At 32.7% G+C, this 27,255-nt stretch overlaps 1 protein-coding gene and 1 pseudogene across 1 annotated transcript; both read right to left on the reverse strand.

The window, feature by feature from the left end:
* Positions 1-9,589: 9,589 nt before the first annotated feature.
* On the reverse strand, positions 9,590-11,107 carry LOC143062026 (heat shock protein 70 B2-like; annotated as a pseudogene).
* Positions 11,108-14,763: 3,656 nt separating this feature from the next.
* Positions 14,764-26,652, reverse strand: LOC143063545 (nuclear hormone receptor FTZ-F1 beta-like). The gene is made up of 6 exons (XM_076235750.1): positions 26,355-26,652; positions 23,606-24,493; positions 22,834-23,013; positions 21,607-22,046; positions 19,461-19,719; positions 14,764-18,531 (listed from the first exon to the last, which is right to left on the reverse strand). The coding sequence occupies exons 2-6, from the start codon at positions 24,489-24,491 to the stop codon at positions 18,272-18,274; spliced, it is 2,025 nt and encodes a 674-aa protein (XP_076091865.1). The 5' UTR covers positions 24,492-24,493; positions 26,355-26,652; the 3' UTR covers positions 14,764-18,271.
* Between the last annotated feature and the right edge of the window lie 603 nt (positions 26,653-27,255).

Raw genomic sequence — 27,255 nt, forward strand, 5'->3', positions numbered from 1 at the left:
ATTGACATGTGCAAACAATATAAGTAGGCGGATCACAAACTGTATATTATCATAAAAGATTAATTTGATTATTTGATAACGTCTAATCAAATTTAAATATAATGTATAAAAGTTAGACTTTTTATATGGTTTGCAGATGCCGTCTTAATGCAGTCTTAATTACAATGCTTGAACAAACAAGAATGTGTCTATACTACCTGGATGACCCATTCACGCTATCATTTTTTATGTTCAGTGGACCGTGAAATTGGAGACAAAACTAAATTTGGCATTAAAATTAGAAACATCATATCATAGGGAACATGTATACTAAGTTTCAAGTTGATTGAATTTCAACTTCATCAAAAACTACCTTGACCAAAAACTTTAACCTGAAACGTGCACTATCATTTTCTATGTTCAGTAGACAGTGAAATTGGGATAAAAAAATCTAATTTGGAATTTAAATTAGAAAGATCATATCATAGGGAACATGCATGTGTACACAGTTTCAAATTGATTGGACTTCAACTTCATCAAAAACTACATTGACTAAAAACTTTAACCTGAAACCCCTACTTACTATCATTTACTATTTTCAATGTACCGTGAAATTGGGGTCAAAAATCGTATTTGTTATTAAGATTAGAAATATCATATAATAGGAATTATGTGTACTAAGTTTGAAGTTGATTGGGCTTCATCAAAAATTCCTTTGACAAAAAACTTTTACCAACAGCTTTAACCAGAAGCGGGGCAGACGGACAGTCGAACGAAAAATATAATGTCCCTAGATGGAGCATGAAAAGGCAGCGGTAAATGTGTATATATATGTTCAGATCTAGAGTTGCATTCCCTCTCTTCATTAACCAGAATAATCCAGTCGTGATATATCTCTTACTACGATTACCACAGGCGGAAAGAGAATCAGAGATGGTACGGGCTTGAATTATTAGGTAATGTCTTCGTAAACCATTATTTTTACGTTATATAATTTCACATTGTCTGATATAATACGGGCAGCACAAATTTAGTCATATAAACAGGAAAGGTAAAAAAATTACTAGCAAAAATGTACATGTCCACAAAGACCCCGCTGGTGAATTGTGTGAGGCTCGGTAGCAAATAATTTATACTTATGCAAACAAAACAAGTCGTCATGTACATTTGTTAGATCTTTTGCTGCTACAAGAAAGTATGATACAAATTATACGTCTTTCAGCAGAATATTGGCATAGTCTATTCAAAGTGCATAGTTATAATTAACAGCACCATTTATCATGGTCCGGATATATTATACACATTAAAAGCAAGAGTCACCAACAATTTCAACCTTAGTCCTTGTCCTATTTTCAAGCAAAGGATACGCATAGCCAAATTACTGTGCACAATAAAATTATGATACAGAATGTTTTTATAATTGATGAGCTGTCTTGCAACAAAATAAAAATATGCAAATTACATATTATGGCAACATTGGGAAATTTTATGGTACTTCTTCCTATACATTTGTATTTTTTTCTACGAAACTGGTTGACGGGCAGACGGAGAGATGGAAACAAATGAAAACTATAGGGCTCCTGCGTCAAATTTAATTACGCAACTAAAGATTACTAGTGAATAACAATGACTAGTACATATTATGATAAGAGTTAGGGATAAATTGGGTAGGAAGAAAATGACAGATTTTAATACAATTATTGTAATTGCAAATGCAAATGCGGCATTCACACATTGCCGATTATTGCTCCCGTTTGAGCTCAGACAGCGATAAGACACGAAAAGTGAAAAAGTCGGATTACTATCCTCAATTATCGGGAATGTCCAATCATTGTCTGAACGCAGTCGTTTAAGTTCGTAACAGATTCCTACGGGGTCCGGATAGTTCGGCTAAGCGTTCCAACAGTTAGGTGCGTCCCGTAACATTCGGGGAAACTTGGTCGATTTTGTCTAGTCAGATTACAAGCGTGACTATATTGTGACAGATTCTTCTGTATCGGATAAAAATCCTAAAAATGTTATGTGTTTTCTTGACGGTGTCCTGTCCGAATGGAAGGATCTGGAGACATTTTTCATTGCTGTTTTTCTGCCGATTGAGTCCAGATTGCATTCACATCTTGTCGAATACGAACCGTCTATGCCGAAACCGTTCCAGAACAATCTCGATATTAATACGAAATTCATCAATGATACCCACGCCAGAGTTTCGACAATAACAGAACATAAGACGACTGAGACCGGACAAAGCCGTTTGCAATGCGGTAGAGCGGACCCTGTAAGGATTACGTTCCGACAGTTCCTGAGCATCCCGAATATGCCGACAATTTTCTAACGGATAACTTCCGTCAGCCTCGGTTCACTGTTGTCGTGTTAATTTTTTTTTCTCATTTTGAATTTTCTTGGTCAAAATTTTGACAATTTTTAATCGGGAATGGTCCTGTCAAGGATGGCAGTAAAAATCGTGGGTGTATGACCCCAGCTTAAGCCCCAAACCCACTAGACCACGATCGCACCAAGCTCACTGCGATCTTAAATTAATTCAGATCATGGTGTTGTCACGGTATCAGCGGCATGTTTTTTTTTATTTTCGTTGTTTTCACGATGATACTACGTCCTCATTACGCTTCTACAACGATCCTGCTACGATTAAACCACGTTCTCACCAGGCTTTTACTACGATAAGCATGATCTTACTACGCTCATCACGCCAAATAAAAATCGAGAAATACGTTGCTTATTCATTTTTTTCTTTCGTATCTTTATTTTTCCCTTCTTTTTTTTTATAAATTACGCCCGTTTACGAGACGTATTATGGTATACCGTTGTCCGTCTGTCCGTCCGTTTGTACCAATTTGCATGGAACTTTGGTAAATCTATTGATGTGTGCTTCCTTTTAATCTTTATAAATTTCGGATTTTACGTTTCTGAGTTATTGGATTTTATTCATAAAAAGAGGGTGATTTTTCCAGTTTTCAGACTTGTCTAAAAGTGCTTTCAGCAGTTTTCATTAAACTTTAATGACTGATTTATATCTATCAAGGCAGCTTCCTTTCGTTTTGTGCACATTTCTTATATGAAATTGAAGAGTTATTGAACTTTATTCTTTGAAAACGCGACGGGCGTATCATGCGCTCATGGCGCAGCTGTTTATTTTATTAAATGTGTGTATTCTTTTATTACTTGTTTGGAGCGTATTCAGGTTTCATGAAACTAAAACCAAAGTCCTACAATGTCAAAGAAAGCACAGTGACTGTACATGTTTAACAGTTACTTCAAGCGGCCAAAGCACCAACGAGAAAAATATTATCATGTTAAAAACGTATTACGTCAAAAACAAAACCCACACTTCCCCATTTCCGCAAATATTAACAGCATATTCTTCTGGAAATCTACAAAAAGCTTCCTTGATGTATTTGTACATGTGTAAATTTGAAATATTTAACACGTTATATATATGTTTTTTATGACACAGCCAATAGGATGAGATATCAACCTATAACGACTCGGTTCAACTAAATGAAAAATATTGTTGTGCATAATTTCCCTCAATGGACAATTTTTGTACATTATTTTCAAATAAAAAATGTACTATAGTGTCTAAAAATGAACAAATGATGAATGAAACAAATTTTCTGCATGCTTTCTAAAATTAACATCTTTTTCAAATTAAAACTGTTCTTGAATGTCTGGCAATATTTTGCAAGGTCGATGAACGCGTCCTTGAAATGATTAAATTGAATTTTTCCTAAGGTAAATAAATACGCATATGGATCATTTCTTTGTCTTCGATAACCCTTTTCTTTAAAACGAAATACTAATAGCTTTTAAATACGACTGAAAATCAAAGAGTTTAGACACAAACAATTTTTAGCCGGGCGTATATATAGTAGAGCGTTAAATATATTTCAAAATTTTCTTCAAAATAATAACATTTTTAATTGATGAAAACACTTGATCTGTATCAAGAAGTTTCTCAAATTTCTGAAGAATGCTCAACTTTGGTATTAAAAAAAATCACAATTATACAACAATTATGTTAAAGAGTAAGAACCGGATAATCGCACCTTTCATGAATACCTTTTGTTTCATTGATAAAAATTACATGAATCCGCCCAGTGTCCAGTTTGATGGTAAACAAAAGTATTAAACAAATGTGTAAAAAGAAATATAAATTAACTTTGTTTCAGACATACATATTATAATCGTATTTTAAAAGCTTTCAGGATTAGGATCTTCAAACAAAGTTAAATATGACATATTTTAAAGTCGAAGGATTTGATGGGGTCTTCATTTATCTCTTCATTATTTTTAAGGCCATTGTTCCGGAGTCTGTAACCCTATCAAATCATCAGGTCTAAGATTTTGTTATCAAATGTATAAACAAGAATGTGTCCATAGTACACGGATGCCCCACTCGCACTATCAATTTCTATGTTCAGAGGACCCTGAAATTGGGGTCAAACTTTAATTTGGCATTAAAATTAGATAGATAATACATTGTATCATAAGGAACCTGTGTATAATGTTTTAAGTTGATTGGGCTTCATCTTCATCCATAACTACCTTGACAAAATCGTTAAAGCTGTTATCAAGTTAAAGGTTTAGTTTCTTTGCTTGTTTTGTTTATATCAATTTTACTAAAGTGATTGTAACTAAGATTGAAATTTGAAAACAATATAAGTATTTTTATTATTTTGAGCAACACACATTATTTCGAATTGACCCCCCCCCCTTTCCGAAAAAAAAATCTGAAATGAAAAAAATTGTCTCCCCCTCCGATATCTTCTATATCCTCCCTTTCCCGTATTCCAAAAAAATAATTCCTTTCCTCAAGGTATGTTCAGTCTCTCAATCATAATTACCCATTTAAATACATCATAAATGTTTTAAAATATAACATGACATGCTTAGTCCTGGCTAAAATTAATATTAATTAAAAGTAACTGCTAAAAATGAATCGACAGCTAATCACCTCAAGACAATCATCATTTATTAATACATAATTTAGAAGCAGTGAAAGGGAGGTAATCAAACATTATTCTTTAAATTGATTTGAATTACCTCCCTCAAACCACTTTTAAATTGTCTCAATTATCCTATAACCAGTAAAAACCCTTGTTTTCCACTTTCTTGCACCTAATTCCTAAATGGTTTGAGCCATAAACCCCCAAAGTTAATCCTAACCATTCCTTTGTAGTATGGAAACTTGTGGTATAATTTCATAGAGATTCATACGCTTTAACACAAGTTATTGTCTGGAAACTATAAAAATTATCATTTGGGCCCCCTTTTTGGCCCCTAATTCCTAAACAGTTGGGACAATAACCCCTTCAATCAATCCCAATCTTCCTTCAGTGGTTATAAATCTTGTTTTAAAATTTTATTGATTTCTATTTACTTATTCTAAAGTTATCCAGATACAATCTGTCTTCGGACGACGCTGACGCTGACGACGACGACGACGACGACAACGTGATAACTATATACGACCAAAACAATTTTAATTTTTGTGGTCGAATAAAAATAATACAAGCAAAGCAAAACTTTAACTTACTAGCATTAGGATAACAGCTTCAGTGGTTACTATAATTTTCTATGTTCAATGTACCGTGAAATTGGGGTCAAAATTCTTATTTTTTATTTAGATTAGAAAGATCATAACAAAAAATATCATAGGAAACATGGGTACTAAGTTTCAGATTGATTGGGCTTCAACTTTATCAAAAACTACGGTTGACAAAAACTTAAACCAAAAACTGTAATCTGAAGCGGGACAGACGGACAGTCCAACAAACAGACGCACAGTCCTAAAAGCATAATACCCCTAGATGGGGCATAAAAAAGCAGTAAGAAATTTGTATCTGTTTAGATCTAGAGTTACAATCTCCTCTTCATTGACCAGAATAATTCAGTCGTGATATATCTCTTACTGCGATTACCAAAGGCGGAAAGATAATCAGATATGGTACGGGCTTGAATTATTAGGTAATGTCTTCATAAACAATTATTCTGACATAATATGCGCAGCACAAATTTAAACAAATGTCATGAAAACAGTAAAAGGTGAAACAATTACTATAAAAAACGACATGTCAGCGATGGGTCCGCTGGTTTATTTATGAGACAGAGTAGCAAATAATTAAGGTATACTGATACAACCAAATCAAGTTGCCATGCACTCTCTTTTGACCTTTTTGGAAAATATTCAACATAGCATATGTCTTCCAGCAAAGGATTGGCATAACAAAGTTATAGTGCATAGTTATAATTACCATCACCATGTGTCATGGTCCGGATATATTGAACCAACTATTAAGTCAAGAGTCACTAACAGTTTCAACCTTGTCCTATTTACAAGCAAAGGATGGACATAGCCAAGTAACTGTGCATAGTAAACAAATGTTAATTATTTTCACAAACGGATGGTTCGAATATCAACAAATTGAAATATGCATATATCTACATATTTATTATTATTAATATGCATGTAACAACTTTATTGGCCTCATACCTATCTATAATTTTGATTTTTTGAGTCTATGAAAATTGTTGACAGACAAACAGAAAGACAAGAGATAACAAGAATGTGTCCAAAGTACACGGATGCCCCACTCGCACTATTATTTTTCATGTTCTATGAACCGTAAAATTGGGTAAAAATGTAATTTAGCATTAAAATTAGAAAGATTATTCTATAGGGAACATGTGTACTAAGTTTCAAGTTGATTGGACTTCAATTTTATCAAAAACTTCCTTGACCAAAAACTTTAACGTGAAACTCCCACTTTCATTTTCTATGTTCAGTGGACCGTGAAATTGGGGTCAAAAGTCTAATTTGACTTTACAATTAAAAAGATCATATTATAAGCAACAAGTGTACTAAGTTTCAAGTTCATTGGACTTCAGCTTCATCAAAAACTACTTTGACCAAAAACTTTAACCTGAAGTGGGACGAACGGACGCACGGACGAACGAACGAACGAACGGAGCCACAGACCAGAAAACATAATGCCCCTCTACTATCGTAGGTTGGGCATACAAATGAAAACTATACTGAGCTCCCTCATCAATTCTAAATGCGAATTTAGGGATTCGATAACAATGACCGGTCCATATCAAAATAAGTGTCAGGGGTTAATTATATAGGGTGAAAATGACAGATTTTGATACAATTTCTTGTAATGACTTAATAAACACTCATCACTTATTTTTTTTTGTTAGAAAGTTCATAAGTCTGTATTTGAATAGTTTTTCAATCTCAAATTAGCGTATTTACACGTTAATGTATCAACACGGAACGCAATTTAACCCGTTCTCTGAGCAAATGCCGGATATGGCCTTTGATTACCTATAATTGTTTTTCATAGTTCTGACTTTTGAAAATAATTAGAGCAAAATAAAGTGCAAAAAGGGTTTGATTTATAAGTTCTTTCGCATACTTATATGAAATAATATATCTTTGAAAAGTACTCCAAAAATACGGTTTAAATTATATTTCATTAAAAAAGGAGGTATTTGACGTGTGAGTAAAGAAAGGTAACTCAAAAACATCATGGAGAAAGGATAAAATCGGATAGTATTCCTTTCACAAGATACATTTAATATGGCGAGAGAACTTCCCGTTACATGCAGGGACGGATAAAGTTGATAAATATACACAAAACCAACACATTAACTTGTGAAAGACTTTTTACTTGATCGTGTTGTATTTAATTTGATGATTCCTCGAAATTTTTATTGAATTGATAGCAGCTGAATCATCTAGTATATAGACGATTTTCTCTCCCTAAATAATTAAAAATTCGTTGACTATATGCTGAACGCATCTTTCCCGTTGAAATTGAGACAAAGGATACAACAGATACAGTTTTAAAGTATGTCCCATATCTTAACTTACATCTAGGAACTGACAATTAGGGTCGGTGGAAAACAAAACTTGTCACGACTGTCACAAAAGAAATGATTTCAGCTTCAATTTGAACTTTCCATTTCTATGTAGCAACAATCCAGCATCGCCTGCATACGGAGTATGTACCTCCAGATTGATACGATATTCCCGGGCTTATAATTACTATCATGATTTCCATGATAGATGGTTACTGCTTACAAAGAAACTATTAAGCCTAGAGTTCCGAATGGTGAAGTTGAAATCATCTCGTCGTAAATGTACCTAATGTCGTAACTACCATCAGCTTTACACGAATGTGAACTACCGTATAAGACTTATAACAATGGTTGTACTAATATGAGCAACACTACAGAGCACCTGAGATTACCCCCGTTTTTTTGGTGGGCTTCGTGTTGCTTGGTCTTCAATTTTCCATGTTGTGTTTAGTGTACTATCATATGGTTTGTCTGTTTGTCTTTTTTTCTTATGAGGCATGACGTTGTCAGTTTATTTTGACTTATGAGTTTCAATGTATATCTTTCGCAACAGTGAGCAATTGAAATCTTTTGGCATTAAAATGATCACAAGCGTTCACATGGTACAACTAATCACTAGTAAGTTGCTAACAGAATATGAAGTTACCCTGTTATATAGTACTTTCGAAAAATGTGATGAAAAATTTAAGTTTGTTTAACAAAGTTAAAGATTGATTCAAAGCATCAACCACGAGAAAGAAGATGTCTGAAAGATTGAAAAAAGAGGTCAAATATTACAACAAATCAAGGTCAAACTTCTGACCAAATATGAAGTCATTCTGTACAACATGAGAAAAGGGTGTCTGAAACAAATTTTTGAACGAACAGACGGACAAGATGAATGCAATATATCCCTACTCCTAGAGAGTATAACACGAAAGTTTGCTATGCAGTCAAAACGTAGAACAACAAATGTTCTTTTCATATATAGTGAATATTTCCTATGATTTAGATTATTTGCATGGTTTAAAAAAGTTGTATATGAATTGATATAATATCAAAAATCTGCCCACTGAACGTTAAGCGTCCTTAAGCAACCAATAATCAATCAATTAAAGATCTGCAATCAACACCAACTATATCAAATGACATGGTCTATAGTGAATTGTTGTCTCACTGACAATCACTCCACATCTTCTATTTGTATCAATACATAATTAAGAAAGACAACCCACGGCGAGATCACTGACATAATAAACTTATTTTTTTTCATTTTAAAGGGTGTTGGTCGCATGTGTAGTAGATGCTGCTTATCTTTCTAGATCACCTATGATCGCCCACAGTATTTGTTTGGGTTCGTGTTGTTTGGTTTTAAGTTTTCAATGTTGTGTTTACTGTTGTTAATCTTTTTGTTGTTTTCTGTTTTTTTTTTTGCAATGGCATGGTCAGTCTGTTTTTGACATGTGAGTTTGAAAACCCTTTTCGGTATCTTTCTATCTCCTCTACCTCAATCTGCTCCCTTTTAGTCGATCAGTTTGATGACAAAAGGTTATATCAAAGAACACAAGGTTTGCAAAAACATTAATGCTAGAAAAGTATTTAGGGAGAATTGAATGAACACAAACTTATATTAAACATTTATTATCATACCCGTATGAAAATAATCTTAGATAATATGATTCAACAACGACAATTGCTAACAAAGTATAAAAGCATAAAAATAATATTTCAATAAGTGTTCTACTATTTAATCAACTTCTTCTATCGTAGGGCCACCGGAAGTATTCTGACTTCTATTTTGTCCGTTTGATTCATTATGAGCACCTCCATGAAGTTTTGTCATAATGGGGATACATATTTTCTGAAGTTCTTTCATTTTGTCCTCATATTCCTCTTTTTCGGCTAGTAAATTCTGATCTAACCATTTAAGCAATTCTTCACAAGCTTTTGATACGTCGTCTTTTTCCTGTGTTGACAGTTTGTCACCTGAGTCTCCTATAGACTGTTTAACACTGAATATATAGTTTTCCAGTTGATTTCTTGCTGTGATACGCTCCTTTTGTTTTTCATCTTCGTCTTTGTATTTCTCAGCATCAGAAACCATTCGGTCAATATCTTCTTTACTTAGCCTTCCTCTATCGTTTGTGATTGTTATTTTCTTTGAATTTCCTGTGCTTTTGTCGTGAGCTGATACATTCAAAAACGTCCATTTGCATCAATATCAAATTCAACTTCAATCTGAGGCACTAAAAAAACTAAAAGTACATCTTTGATGGTGTCGCTATGATCGCCCGACAGGATAGCTGCTTGAACGGCTGCCCCATAGGCTACAGCTTCGTCTGGGTTAACGGATTTGTTCAGTTCTTTTCCATTCATAAACTCCGACAGCATTTTCTGTATTTTAGGTATTCTTGTTGAACCTCCAACAAGAACTATCTCCTGAATACTACTTTTATCAAGTTTAGCGTCTCTTAAAGCCTTTACAACTGGTTCAAGTGTTGTTCTGAACAAATCTGAACACAGTTCTTCAAATCGTGCTCTAGTTACCTTTGTGTTAAAGTCAATACTAGTACCCTCAAATAAGGAATCAATTTCTACACTTGCCTCTGTGTTGCTTGATAATGTTCTCTTTGCTTTTTCACATGCAGTTCTCAGTCTTCTGATTGCACGATTATTGCCAGTAATGTCCTTTCCACACTTTCTCTTGAATTCATTCACAAGATGATTGACCATTCTATTGTCAAAGTCTTCGCCTCCAAGGTGAGTATATCCAGCTGTGGAGCGAACTTCAAATAAAGAACCCTCGTCTATCGTAAGAATTGAAACGTCAAATGTTCCTCCTCCCAAATCAAATATTAAAACGTTTTTCTCGCCTGATAAATTTTTCTCAAGACCGTAAGCTAAAGCAGCAGCCGTTGGCTCGTTTATTATTCTCAAAACATTAAGTCCTGCAATAATGACAGCATCTTTAGTTGCTAATCTTTGAGAATCATTGAAGTATGCAGGAACTGTGATGACTGCATCTGCAACTGTTTTTCCAATATAGGCTTCACCTGTTTCTTTCCTTTTTACCAATATCATTGAACTTATTTCTTCTGGGGTAAATGTTTTGGTTTCTCCCTTGTATTCTGCATGTAGTTTCAGTTTACCTCTTGTTGATTACTGAGAATGGCCAATGTTTCATATCTGACTGAACTGTTGAATCACTCAAGTTTCTCCCAATCAGTCGCTTGGCATCGAAAACTGTATTAATGGTTTCGGACATGTTGGCATTTTTAAAGACCGTAGACTTTTATTCAAAGGCAGAAAAAAAAAATACAAAAATTATAAATTCAGCAAATGTTTGGTTGAAATGGGCCTCTCGGTTTTGGCAGACAAGATTTAAGAAAAAATGTACGACAACGGACTCCAAATGATGACATTAGCTCACATATACCACTAACTTAAGGCTGTGCATGCTTAATAGAAATTTATGTGGCTGTAAATAAATATCGTACAATATACAGACAACGATATGTTTGGTGGTTACAAAGGCTTTATGTGTTCACTTTTTGATCCTATTAATTTATTTTACCCATCTACTACCGAACAGCGACAGGTGCTCGGTTACAGGATATGTTTTTTTATTGGATTTTTATATCACCAATTTGCTTCTTCTTCCCCGTCAGAATACAGCATACTATTAACTATATCTGTTCATCAAGGATTTCCCACTGTAACTTTTATCTGATACACAGGAAGTTGATGACCGAATCGTACCGTACAGTATGCTAACATGATGCTTGATACCAGCAAATCTTATTAAATTTTGTAGTTCCACTGAGAGAGAAACTGATACGAAATTGCATAGGCAGTAATGGTATAAAATGTATCCAGTAGCTGAGCGCACATAACCAATCACAAGAGTAATGGTCAGTAATGTAAGAGTACAAAACAAAGAGAAATTGGTAATACCTATTTGAGCATCCGTTAAATTATACCAAGGATTTGTAATCTCACTATACAAATCCCCGAGTAAACAATATATTAGAACGCGGAAACAATATATTAGAACGCGGGCTAAAAGGATTGAACAAACTTGAATAGAGTCCGAATTAAGCCAGGAAAGTCCGAATTAAGTCAAGAATTAATTGGCTGCTGTTGAATTTGTTGCTGTATATCATATTTGTTTTTGTTCTTTATTTTGTACATAAATTAAGCCGTTTGTTTTTCTCCTTAGAATTGTTTTACATTTATCATTTCGGGGCCTTTTATGACTGATAAAGTGGTTAAGGGCTTTGCTCATTGTTGTTTGCCGTAAGGTGACCTATAATTATAACTAATTTCTGTGTCATTTGGTCTCTTGTGTTGACTCGTTATCGCATGTGCATCCTTACCAAATCTTCTTGTTTACATTAGATACGTGTCCTGGATGGAATCTAACATACCAACAGTCAAACGTCATCATTTGACGGCAATAACTACTACTAAGGATAATTTGACGATTTCTGTCAAGTTAACGTATTTGTAGATCTGATTGTTCTGATCATTTTTACATTATATTTTTCTTTATCTGTAATACCTTGAAGAAAACAATCAAAATGCAATATTTGCAAAACATTTACATTTCAGGGGCAATAACTCCAAAATGAATTGTCCGAAAATTAAGCAGGAAATAGAACTTGACCTGCTGATCAGTTTAAAAATAATCAAAGGAGTAGGTTCATTAAGACCCCTTTTTGGCCCCAAAATATAACAGTTTTACAAAATTGTTAAAATGTAAACTTTTAGTTATTTATTTGATAGTAGAATGCTTCTGCTACATAAATATGGACTGGTTTTGAAAATACAATGCACATATATCGGATACTAGCACCATTAAGTCTTGCTAAATTACTAAAATCCTCCTAATTCTAGTATTTTAGTTAAATTTTAGACGGTTTTCGTGTAAAACGAAAGTGGCCGCATTCGTGTTCATCCTTAATATTGAATGTAAGTTGTATTTTATGATAACACATAACATATATAAAGGTTGAGGATGAACATGGATGCGGCCACTTTCATTTTTGACAAAAACCATCTGAAAAGTGTCATTTTTTGGCATATTTGGTAGATTTTTCATATTTGAGATTGAATCGGATCGTTTTTCATGACTAAATCAGTTAAAATCGTTCACATAAAATAATTGATTCAAATGAAATAGACACTTAAGTGTTTAAAAAGTGGTAAAAATCTTTCGTCAGATGAACCTGAAATTTGAGGCCAAAATCGTCCCTTACCGGACCTACTCTAACGATTTCAGGTTTTGATATATGAGGCAGAAACTTTATTTTATCCCCATGTTCTATTTAGCAACAGCAGCCATGTTTGTTGGTAGATCATGTCCTTATATGTTTGTTATACAACATACGTAACATTCAGGTAATGTTTGGTAACATCTAACCAAGTAACTATAAATCATGATGTGTCTTCTTCAGAGGCGGATTTAGGGGGGTCAGGGGGCCCGCCCCCCCCCCCCTTTTTGAGAAAAAAATTGGTTGCTTATATAGGTAATCATTGAAGCGTGACTGGAAAATGTCCCCTCTTAAGTCAGTCAGTGGGCCCCACTTATGCAAATTTCTGGATCCGCCACAGTTCTTGTACATCTTTTAAGTATTTCATTTGTAATTACTCAACAAATCCACTTAAAAGATTCAGGCTAGTATTGATAAATCTCACTGGGCTGGGCAACACTCCTACTAAAGCCTGTTATTGCCAACCCTCTTAAGGCATGTTATTGCCAACCCTACAAATGGGTGATACCTCCTCTGAGTAATAATGATGCCCAAGTTTTTGAAAAGGAGGCCTAAACTAGTTGGACATGTTAAAGTCAATGCATGTATAATAAAAGACCATATATGTAGCAGTGAAGTCAATTAAAGTTGGATATCTCATCTTGCTTTTGAAATTTCTATTCAACAACTGTACTATTCAATATAATTCTATAAATTCAGAAACTAATTTTGAAAACTGCGTCAGGGTTATAATTTAAACTAGCATTTTCAACTTTTTAATATAAAAGAAATAAACAGGAAATTTTTCAATATCGTAAAAATTAAAATCCAATTTTAGTCATATATAGTTCGAAATAGAAATAATAAATGCACGCAATAATTTCTGAATTTACAGTAGGTCAAATGTAGCAAATGGGAACACTTAAAGTCCAATAACTAGATTTGACATTATATTTTATTTATGTAGTCCATTATGTAAAATTGAGAAAGTAGTAGTCTTGTCTTGGTGATAGTTATTCAGGGGTGGATCCAGCCATTTTAAAAGGGGGAGTTCCAATTATATGTCCCCATTCAAATGCATTGATCGACAAAAAAAGGGGGATTTCCAACACCAGAATGCCCCCCCCCCCCCCCTAGGACCCACCAATGGCTATTTGTGTTGCAAGCATAACTGGACAACCAGGACTATGATGGATAGTGATGACAATTGATAACCTACCAATGTTGGCAAAAAGTGCTATTTCTCTCAAAATATATATGTCTGATTTTAATAAATTTGCCTTTTTAAAAATTCTTGACCTTAATCCAAATAAAACATTTCAGTCAAGGACCTTTTATAAGAAATTGTCTTTATGTATAAATATCTTTTCTGGACCCTTGGTACAATTAAGATATTAAACTATGCACTGTATAAAAAAAAGATATAAGATATGATTGCAAATGAGACAAATTTTCACCAGAGTTCAAATAACAAGATAAATGCAATTATAAAATGTTGAAGGTATTTGTAATATATATATTTTTCATGTTCACCTGATTAATGAAAGAATACTTCAAAACTGATGTCGCAAAAAACATTATATTTTTTTATTTTACCATACTAATAATTCCAATGTTAAAACTGCTCTGCATATGACAGCTTCCACTGCCGCCTAAAAAATAAACAACATAATTTTGTTATTGTTTATTTTCGAATAATGTTTAATGAAATCTTATATTTATATTCATACACAATACAAGAAAAAAAACAAATACTATTTCATAATAAAAAACATTATTCATAAATATTGACATATTATCATGATGAACATATGTGTATTTCATACATAATAACCACTTATATTTTAAAACATAATCTATCAAAAAAAAAGTTTTAACAAATCTTTATATTAAATAAATATTAAGTAATTCATGCTCAAGCTTTATACTGACATTCTGAAACAGTCAAAAACTTGTGATTCATTTCTCTAGTAGATTGAAGAATAAATCATAGAGACTTGTGTGTGGCTTTGATAACTTTTGCATAACTGTCTATGAAAAATTGCTTTTTTTGTGAATAATGAAATGTGTGCTTCACCTATAACCCAAATTCAATCATATTAGTTAATAATGAGTCGTCAGCTTTTGCAAAGGGAGATAATTCATTCCCCTCATCATGCTTGAAATCAATTTAACAAAATGACTTAATTCGAGCTAAAACTTAGTTTTACATTGTACCTATCCTCACAAGTGTTTTCATATCTTTCAAGTACAAAGCATACTAATAAAACAAACAATATTTACATATATAAATCTATATGCTTAATTTTGTATATTTTGAGCAACAGAAAATGTTCCCTGTAATGCAGTGCAAGAACGCAATACAAAAGCATTGTAAACAGTTTACTCATTGTTGAAGGTTGTACAGTGACCTATAGTTGCCAAATTCTAAGTCATTTGGTCTCTGGTGTAGGAATTTCTGATAGGCAATCATACCAGATATTCTTATTTTTATGCATCCACATTTGAGTTCAAATCTAGTATAGCATATTGGTTCTAGAAAGAAGGGAAATAAACTTGGATTTCTGTACAAAAATCTCTAACAGTCTACTGGATTTCCTGAAAATGTTTAGACAATTATGATTGATAAAATTATTTTTTTTATGGTTCTTTATTAAATGGGGTATCCAAAAAGACATTTTCAAGGTGTCATAGTAAAAATAATAAATCTATTTCAAAAACAATTTTGAATAAGTTTTTAACCTGCTGAAGAGTTTTTAAAATTTAAAATCCTTGTAAAAATCCTCATGTTTAAAAAAAACATACAGAACAGTTATTTTTGTCATTGATTTTATTGTATTGCACAGTATCTTAAAATCTTATCATGATAAAGACAAATTTTCAAAATTTTGTGAATGATAACATTTACCATTTGCATGCATTAAACATATTTGAATTGACCCACTATAAACATATAACAGATTCAGATAGTAAACAAATAAAACTTTCAGTTACATACATAAAATAATGAATGGCCAAAAAAAAAAATCTTTTGACCAATTAAGCCTAGCCATTTAACAGCTATACAAAATCAATATGTAACACAGATCTAAAAATTTAATATATGAAAAAGGCAATAACTACAATATCTGAAATGAATGCTTCATGAAAATATGGTTTCTGTTGCAAATACTCCATAGTCTCTTTCCTGACTAATATAAACCATTTTAAGGATGTTCGCTGCTCATTGATAGCATATAAATAAAGAAACTAAAAAAGCAGGAAAAAAATTTGGGTCTGTGTGCTTGTTTTCGAAATATATGCAATTGAAAATTTGGCGGGAAATAAATCTCTCTAGATTTTTCATATATTTAACATTGGCACTTTTTTTTTGTTTCAAAAACAATGTAAAAATAACAAAGGATTTGATAAGATTATGAAATTTGTCTTTTTACGCAATATGTAATAAAATTATGAAAAGAAAAATAGGGGTTAGTGGGCAAAGTTTGTTAATGGCAATACATGGATAAAACCAGAGGATTCTGAAAATCTGGCAAAAAATAGAAAATTAGAGGAGCAAACATCCTTAAATAGCCATCAATCAAATTTTCTAAAAATCTTTAATTAGACTCATGTATACTGTGGATTCATTTATTTCCAAGAAATACCAATTTTCAAATATTGAGGAAAAATTGTATTTTCAGGGATAATTGATTTCATGATTTGGCCAACATCTGAGTACAAGCCTTTTTTTCTGCCATTTGGTCAGGTTGTTGTCTTTTTGACACATTCCCCATTCCCATTCTCCATTTTATTTTAAATTTATACTTATTTGAACCATTTAAATGTGTATTTTACTTTTACCCACATAATCCATAAAAAAAAGTTTCTTTATTTTAAAACAAACAAAATTAATTTAAGACATTGTAAGTAATCCTTTTTTTTTAAAAAAAAGAGACTATCGAAAGTTAACATTTTTAATCACAAATTATTTCCCCCAATTTATTATTAAGCAAAGCATATGACAGGCGCGTAGCTACATTTACGTCAAAACGCCTGGGCATACACTTGAATTTTGATAAAAAGAAATTATATCTAAATAAAAAAAAAAAGAACTTGTAAAAGCACATAAAGCCATGAATTTTCTTTTTCAACCATATTAGATAAATAACCTTTGCATTTAGTACATTTTCTATTTGAAATATCTACATATACTTTGATAACTTAAATGTTAGTGTTTGTAAGGTATTGCCACTTTTTCTTTAATATCCTAAATAATGTTTACAGCTGACCATTAGATATTAATGAATTATAAATTAATAAATAATATCTTGGGTTTTCGGTAGCTTCATTTTTAAGATAATTCTACTATTTTTTTGTTTAAGCAAGTTTGTTTACTTAAATACTTGATAAATTCCATGCCCTAGAAGCTCTTTTCAGGATACTATTAACCTATTAAAATTAATTAGATACTATTCAAGGGAGATAATTCAAATTGAAATCTGTCAATTGCTGTCTTCCATTTGAAAATATTTTTTGGGAAGTTTAATCAAATCTATATACAAGTCTCATTAGTTAACTTAGTTAGTTCTAATGTTTGACATGCTAGCTTACAATAGGCAGAAAGATTAAAGAGAGATTTAGTGTACAAGACAAGAATATCATTAAAATTTTCAACTAAGATTATAATAAATACTTTTTCTAAAAATTTCTATTTCTAATGTTTGTACTAGAAAGTTATGATGATATATAATACTGACTTCATCTTTTTTTTTAAACCATTGCTTGTTTTCTGAAACTGAAAATCAAATTTGAACAAGTGTTACTTAAAAAATTCTTATTTTTAAGCACTATTATCTTATCTTATTTTTAGAACAGACTAATTATGGACATTTGAACAAATGTAAATTAAGGAAAGGAAAATGTCAAGAACAGAATGCATAAATTGTGCCTCAGCAACTACTGAGACAGGTGAAACTAGCAGAACTGACATTTTTCATAATGTAATGTAAACTTTAACCTTGACCCATAATTACAACTATTCACAATTATGGCACATGCATGTAATCATTTACTCAAATTCTATTCCATGATTCAACGAATGTAACATTTGATAGTACATATGATTCAGATACATGAACATAAACAAATATGAAAACATAGAAAGTGAAACAAGAAATCTTTTTATAGAAATGTTGCTAGCTTTCTTCCTTAGCTGCTCCATCTCCTTTGAGAAGTTCGAACAAAAGTCCACAGGATTGAAATCCAGGGGGCATCAATGTGTTCAGTAATTCTTTCCCGATACTACTAACACGTGTGATCTCTGGTAGTCTGAGCAACATTTCACCAAACTTGTCAGGGTTCTGAGGATAATGTGAAATAGTATATTTATATAGAGCATCACTTATTAACTCTTGCTGTTCTCTTGCCTTGTAATTTTCTTTCATTCCTTTCACATCTAAAAAAGAAACCATATGTTTTAGACATTAACTTTGAAAGTCTACTTAGTATCTTCCTAATGTTTTGCATCTAATTTGTGTACACCAGTATGTTCAAAGAGAAATTTCTTTTGTACATACCTGTGCACATTGTCAGTGTTATTGACGTTCAAATATTTTTGCTGATTTTGCTATTGTCAAATTCCGCCTTGTTATATTTTCAAAAAAAAAAAAAAAAAATGCAGTTTAAATTTGATTTCGTCATTGTGTATTTGAATGCAATGTTTCCTGAATTCAAAATAATTAATCTTTCATTTGTGTCCATTTTCAGCAATCTAAGCAATAAATTCACACAAAAATTAACAAATTTTTAATATTCTCATTGATTGGATAATGCCACAAATTTAATTTTCATGTCAGTTATTAAAGATTTGATTGTAAAATTCAAGCAAGCCTGAATCTCATGTGAATGATTTAAAAAACTAATTTTGAGGGGAAAAAACTCATTGTCGGTTGAAAGTATTCATTCCCTGGCTTTATAATCAATCTTGATGCATATTTGGACTAGCCATTTAAAAATGACGATTCCATATAGATTTTCAAAAGTCAATTCATTCATGGACATCCCTATGGCAGAATCTGAATGCTGGTGTAATCACATTAAATATCTAGTTGCCATAAATCTAGCATGCCTAAATTTAGGCCAAATAAAAAAATATTTGTGTTTCCTATTTCCCTACCTATCCTATGATTTAAGCTTAGAAAACATGGAAAAGGTCTATCTTATCTTTTTTTTCAATAAGCACTGTTAAAAGTCAGAATTTCTCTCCCATAGACTCAATGTAAAAAAAGAAATTGTAAAATTTTAAAAAAATCCCTATCTTAGTACCTACCCAATTATTTTCAAAGATGTAATAAGAAACACACATATTATTTTATTTGGCCTTACCTGGTGTGATGAGTACAAGAACTTTCATTGCCACATATTCATACTGATCAACGTTCAGTCTACGTAACTGATCTGTCAAATCTAACATTCGTTGAACAATGTCTTCACATCCTTCACTGATGCTACGAGCTTTCTCCAGATCAACAGTTTTACCAAGTGGTAGGAAGATTTCTGTTCTACTTTCAACAGATCTCATACAACAGTTGAATATGAGAAGTTCTGCCCAACCATTTTGCAACAGTAATATCTGGTCATCTGTCTAATGAAATAAAATAAAAAATATTAACATACATGTGTGAATTGTATAATTCCAACACTAACGACTTGGCACGGTGGATCTAGGATTTGATATACCTTATATATGGTGAAACTCTGGTATATAACAATATGACTAAAGTTGGAAATAAGAGTGTCGTCCCCTTCAATCACAAGCAATCTTTATGTGATTCACAAACCTGAGTCAGAGCAATTTCCACGATCAGTGTCACATATGTCATGCATGTGGAGCTGTATCTTTTTACCCTTCCAGGGCACCAGTGTTCAACTTGTTATTGGTGGGCTTTGTATTGCTAAGTCTGCAGTTTTCTATGTTGTGTTTGTGTACTATTAAAATTGAGAATGGAAATGGGGAATGTGTCAAAGAGACAACAACCCGACCAAATAAAAAACAACAGCAGAGGGTCACCAACAGGTCTTCAATGTAGCGAGAAATTCCCGCACCGGAGGCGTCCTTCAGCTGGCCCCTAAATTTGTCTGTTTGTCTTTTCCTTTTTTAGCCATGGCGTTGTCAATTTGCTTTTAAACTTATGAGTTTGATTATCCCTTTGTATTTTTTTCAATTATCTTTTTGAAACTGAATCGCCTTGTGTGTACTATAAGATACACCTGTAGAATATAAATGTATAGAGGGGGGTCTCATTGGGGGATCCCGATCCCGGGTCCTGCTTACTGTTTTGTCAGATTCCCATATCCCGCTTACACTATGTATGTAAGCAATTCTCATTTTTTTGTCATTTCCCGGGTCCTGCAAGACCTCATTTCCCGTTTTCACGACACAATAATTTGACTTTCACGTGTCACGCTTACAAAAATTCGGCAATCCCGTGTCACTCTTATACCCCAATGAGACCCACTATAGAGAGTCAGAGATATAGTTAAAAGAATAAGTAGTATGGTACTACTTGTACAAGTAATCTTATTCACTTGAAGAAGTAAATAATAATATACAATCCCTAAAATTCTCAAGTTTGAGATGTAAATACATGCCTTTAACATTTTTCTCAGGTTAGCTCATAATATTTTTATTAGTGTGCAAAGTTTCATCTCATTAATTTTATTATTCAACTGAGGAACTAATTGTGCAAAGATCTTAAGTAATTGCACTTGCACAAGGCCTTCACAAATTGCCTTGGGCTTGTAATTTAATTAGCAGCTTTCTGAAGATAACAGACAAATATATATCTTTATTCTGTCAAACCTTTGCAATTACAATGGTATACAGACACTATACATGACATCAATAATACAGATAAAATACATGAATACATAGAGCATGTAGAGCAAAATATGTACACTATTTACAATTATACTGATAGTAGTTAGCCAGGAGGGCACACATGGGAATTTATAAATCTAATGAAAGTACACAGTTTTCACAATTTAGATTTTTTATTTAAATTCATAATTTTCTTAAACATTATTATATTTGGACGATTTACATATTTTTTATCAATACATTTGTTTCTTTTTACTGACATCTCTGTACACATCATAATATAATGATACTCATCTCCAAGATCTTTAGAGTTACATAATTTACAATTTCGTCTATCTCTCTGTCAGTCTCTGAATATTTGTAAATCTCCCTATTTCAATGGTTAATTTATGGTTGATAGTTCTAAATTTGCATAAAGTATAGATATCACGAAAATCTAAAATATCAAAATAGTTCTCAAAGCCAAAATTATTCTTAAAAATTCGATAATTTAATGTCTTCGAACATGCTTGCACATTTGAAAACCATGTTTGTTGAAACTGATCTTGGAGTGATGTTCTGATTGTATTCTTTAACCAACTGTCACTAATACATGTTTGAGATAAATGTGTACCACCCATACCAGTAAATAAACAAGTAATATATACTCACTGATATTGCACTAAACTGTGGAAGATTCCTAGCCCATCGCACCAATTTATATAATCGAACTTCAGCAATTTGCAAAAATGTCAAGAAAAAGTTTTGATCCCCTTCGCCAAACTTTTCTGGAATTTCTGAGCTACTCTCATCTTCTGACAACAGAGATTCCATGCTCATTATTTCCGTTAACACTGGGGGAACGACCGGGGTAACAACTGGAGTTTGTTTTACAGGCGTCTTTTGTAACAAGTTCATTAAATGACTTCCAGAGATGCTTTCTCCCGACGGCAGCTTCAGTTCCATGGTTTGTAAATGTTTCATATAGTCTGGTTGCATTTTTTTAGGTTTTGGGGTCATCTTCTTGTCCAAGAATGTTTTATTTGGACGGCCATGAGGTGAACATCCATCATAACAGCTCCTTCCTCCACGTGTTCTATCTAACCTAACAGCTGTAAAAGAAACAGACCATCGATTTTTTTTAAACAACTCCAGTATATATAACATTATATGGGAGATACATGTAAACATCGCAGGAGAACAATATAAAGATCTATATATAGGGTATAAAATACAATGGGAGATGCATGTATACTTCAGAGGAGGAAAATAGCTGTATAGATATGTAATACAGAATTAATACATTTAAATAAACTAGTACTTTTCCATGGAAAAACAGGGTGTATATTTTCAGACTATGAAATTGATGTGTTACAATCTTTTCAGAAATTATCTCCCCTTAATAAATTCATTACTTTTCAGCATTTTGTGAGTTCATCATATAAACTCTAAAATGCTGAATATTGTTATGCTTCAAGGAGTTATCTTCCCTTTGAAGAACAATTATTTTTTGTGTAATTTTTCTTTTTATACAATTAAACATTTTAAAATTGAATCGAGATTTACATTACATTTACATACATGTACATGTATGTTGGTAAAAATACATTTATACCTTGTGAGTATACATTTGTATATACAATTGCATGCGAAAAACATCTGCAGATTGTATAAAAAGAGTGTTGATCATGAACTTTTCCCTACTAAATTGCCACTTTTTCGAATTCCTTTTTCTTGATACATGTAATCATGATAATGGGGATTTTTGTTCTTGGTTACTCTCAAATCTAGGCATGTTACATATTTATTGTGTGCAGTGTACATGTGGTATGAACAATGAACATGTATAGGTAACCTATCATGCATATATATACATGTGTTTATTCTTGATATTCTTACCTTCAATTTTCATTCCAGCAGACATACACTTTGCAAACCTACATGCAGGACATTTCTTTCGGTTACCCCTCATCACATCACAGTCACTATTCCTGTGACACTGGAACACTTTTTTATTCTGAACTGTTCGTTTGAAAAATCCTTTGCAACTTTCACATGTAAAAATCCCATAATGGTAACCTGAAATTACATGAATGTGCAAACCTTATAATCATGATAATTATGCATATCGTAAACAGGAATCTATAAATGTTTAAATAAAAACAATAATACACATCTATAGTTGTACATTTTGTACATGTAGGAGTACCTAAAAATATTAGGCAGCAGGAGTCGATTTCACAAAAATACTTACGACTAAGATTGATCATAAGTATACTGAATTGTTCATAACTTACGACCAATCTTAGTCATGTTAGTCGTAAGTTTTTTTTGTGAAATCGACTCCAGATCTAGAACACTAACAGACCAGATTAAGCATCAGGCATTTCCTCTGAACATGATGGGGAAAAAGAATTGAACAAATAAATCTAACACTAACAACTGGTCCTGATACTTTTTTTGTCAACTTCTAGACATATGGTTATGATGGTTGCTAGTGGTCATGGAGAGTTGTCTCATTGGCACTCATACATGTACAAATGTATATGCATACCAAACAAGTCCTTTTTTTTATATTTATCATGTATATACATACATGTACATGTATATACAAATGTATATATACATGTACAATGTATGAAACCTTTATACATGTATATTGTACAAGTACCTGAAACTTGATCTCCACACACTGGACAAGGGTCTGTTACAACTGTTGTTGGATGTGTTGTGTGTAAACGAGACTCCAGGGACACTGAGAGATCTACACTTTCAGACTTTTCAGAAGCACTATCCACGGGCATGTCAGAAATTACCAATTCTCCTTTCTCATTATATCTAGCTTGCCTAATTAAATGTTCATTCACTTTTGCCTGATCGACATGCAAGTCTGTGTCTTGCATAAGATATCTTTGACCAGTCTGGTCGATAACAACATTGACTGCAGATCCTGCTTCGGACACAACAATATCGTTAGACGGAGAGGGTGCAGTTGTGTTGGAGTTCTGGTTGTTGTTATAACACATGAAGACTTGATTTGAATTTGAAGAACCTTGCACATTTGGTTCATTCTCATAATTTCTCACGTTTGAACTATTGGTTATATTACTATTGTTAATGTTGCTTTCAGCTGTTGACTTTGTCTGAGTTGCAGCGACATTTGATAAAAAATTCATCATGGATGTGTCGGTTGTTGTGTTGGGTTGATTAACGGCAAAAGAATTCTGTCCGTCACTATTCTGAGAAATTTGCTGTTGAGCTTGTTGTGCAAGTTTCAAGCTAATCAACTGACGAATGTCATCAGCAGTTATTGTTCTGTTGGATCCTTCCATAGAAATTCTCTGCTGAACAGAATTCACAATGTCCGGAAGAATCTGACTCACATCTTGGTTCATAATTGGGTCACATGATGCCTCATTTTGAGACACATTATCATGGTTGTCAATCATTTCCTGTTTGATAAATGTTGGATCCATTTTTGAATCTTTTGAAGATATTTTTTCACTTATAGCTTGTAACAAGACTGGGGAAATACCCAGCTCACTTGACATATTCATTCCTGGAAATTTAAAAAAAAAATTAGTGTGTTATCATAATTATCATTCATTAAACTTTAACATGTTAAACCAGACTCAACAGAACAATAAATGGTTGTAAATTTCATAAAACCAACCCATACAACAAAGTTTATTATAAAGGATTTTTTTTATTTTAAATGATTTTTTTTCAAAAATAAGAATAGTCCTCATCTATCGAACCTAATGGCCAACATTTTAATCCTGTTGACTGTGTGTTATTTTATAAGTTTTATAGAAATCCCCATGAAAAATATGATGCCTTTAATGCTCAGACAATACTTTGTACAGTATTCATTGATATTGTATAGCCAATGATGAATTTCATCAGGGTTCTCGTTAAGGATTTTTGAAGGCGAGTCCCTCGTCATTTTTGGCCATGGTGAGTCCAACAGCAAGGAGCTTTTGCTATAAAATGATGATATTTGTATTTAACTGTGTTTAGTTTATACAAAATATTTCTATCTTGATGCATCTGTGGACTCACTTGTTTTGAAAATGATGAGTCCAAACAGATTTTGATGAGTCCAGGACTCATGGACTCGCCTTAGTGAGAACCCTGTAAATTCATGTTACATTTCTGCACATTTTTTTAAAGAGGAAATTGGATAATTACAGAAGAGTTTGCTCATCAGATCATTTTAATTTAAACATGTTTTAGTAGGATAAATTGATTGGTCCTTGTATAATTTAAATTTTCAAGTTACATGTGCATTTGTATTTAAAACAATATGAAGAAATTTGGAATTTATATTCTAATATCTATTGTCATGATAACTATGTTACAGACATGCATTCTCAATTTTGCGTACCATAATTATTTATGAAAAAGACAGAATCCCAAAAGGAAGTCACATGACAAGCTAGCAAATTTGGGGAACACTAGTTGAAGACATTGAACTTGCAAGGTAAAATCTGCTTGCAAATTTGGCATGTAAGAAAAAAAAGGGAACATAACTCTCATCAGTTATCTAGAAAAGTTCCTAAATTAAAGGTTGATGCCTTTTATGATTAATCTTTTGCACTATGTTATAATATGTGTTGCCTTTTTAAATATGATTAATCATTTACACTATGTAATTTTTTTCTCTAAAATAAAAACTGTAATATTTAGATAATCCTATTTGGGATATTTTATTCATAACAATTTACTATAACCCATTTTGACAACTGGTACCAAGCTGTTTAGATTATAATTTTTTTTTTTCATGGTCAACATAACTTTTACATGTTTTACATTCATGCATTTTCCTAGTGCCTATAATCATGTCTTCATCATAGGAAGGCGTCCCAGATATAATAAAATAGCCTCGCCAGACGTCATAATTATTTGAACTAGCATTTTTTTCCTGTACATTTTATGTATCAACATGGCGATGCTATTATTTGGTAAATTCTGAATCAATTATTCAATTCCTATATTAAAACCATCATTACACATTCATATAAACAGATAAAAAGAACTTGAAAATGTCTATGTCTATTTGGCTTGGTCCTTCAGTAAGTTAAGAATACCATGCTTACTGCAACTGCTTGAAATTATACTGGACCTTTATTAAGTACAGTACCCCCAAAACAGATGCAAATATCATTCAAACTTTATTATGTCAATGTTAAATAAAATTTCCATTTTTAACATATAATACAGATATATAAATCAATTGTCACTTGATATGTTTGTTTACATTTTCGCTCTTTGTTGTTGTACCGATAAATGTATAAAAAAAATTATGCGCTCCCCAACTTGTGCTATTCTGTTTCAAACTTGCGTTAGATTTATAAAAAAAATAGTGTCAACTGGTTTGCAATGACTGTTTTGAAAAAAAAACTTTCGAAAAGGCATACTTAATGCAATGAATAAAATGTCTGCAGCACGCTAAATCATTAGATCTGTCAAGTTCTGCTTTCAGTTTTAGTGGGGATGCTCGTTTCATTGATCTGGCCATGACCTTGGTCTTGCAAAACGTCCTTCACTATTCTCTTCTTTCCACCACGCCCCTTTCTGTCGACTCAATCTTTTTCTTAGCAGAAAACGATTTGAAAGAGGTGTTATAAGGCTTTATTATGGCAGATATTTAACAGTTGTATGAACTGAAATTCACAATGGCTGCCACTGACCCGTACACATAGAAAAGAGGTTTGTGTTAGAGATTATTTTGTCCGCGAAGCGTGTTGAGTGCTTTCCCTTTATTTTATAGAGATTGCAATGCAAACATTACAAATCTTATTGCTAGTGTTTCCCGGCTGGAATTCTTGACAATAATATTTGTATTCCAGTGGCGTAGCCAGGGTTGAAATGATGTGGATGTCTCGGTGCCGAGCGGAGCGAGGCGAAAATTTTTTTTGACCTTTTTATGCAGAAAATTACTTTAAGCACATGTACTCCCACAGAATCCGACACTAGTAAGATTTTTGTTTAAATTCAAAATTCCCACCAATACATATATTTATATTTTTAACCAAATGTTATTGTTTCCTCGAAACTACCATCATTCAATTCATAAATATTTGATGTAAAGTTTCCCACCCCAGTGGCGGATCCAGAAATTTTCATAAGTATGGGCCCGCTCCGGTCATGCTTCAGTGATTCCCTATATAAGCAACCAAATTTTTCGCAGAAAAGGGGAGACCCGGGCCGCCTTGCCCCCCCTAATTCCGCCTCTGCACCCAATCTTAAAGTTATATTTGACATATAGGAACTGAAGTGACTTCTCTTTCCAGGAATTTGAGTCTACAACCTTGGATT

This window comes from Mytilus galloprovincialis, chromosome 2 (genome assembly GCF_965363235.1).
Source record: "Mytilus galloprovincialis chromosome 2, xbMytGall1.hap1.1, whole genome shotgun sequence".
Lineage (NCBI taxonomy): Eukaryota > Metazoa > Mollusca > Bivalvia > Mytilida > Mytilidae > Mytilus > Mytilus galloprovincialis.

Bases quoted from the DNA above. Each gene is read 5' to 3' on its own strand.
- LOC143063545 (XM_076235750.1), bottom strand. From the start codon at position 24,491: ATGAATATGTCAAGTGAGCTGGGTATTTCCCCAGTCTTGTTACAAGCT. The intron at 23,014-23,605 runs GTACTTGTACAA...ATGTAATTTCAG, and splicing joins GTGTGGAGATCAAGTTTCAG to GTTACCATTATGGGATTTTT. The intron at 18,532-19,460 runs GTAAGGCCAAAT...TTTCTTTTTTAG, and splicing joins TCTTGTACTCATCACACCAG to ATGTGAAAGGAATGAAAGAA.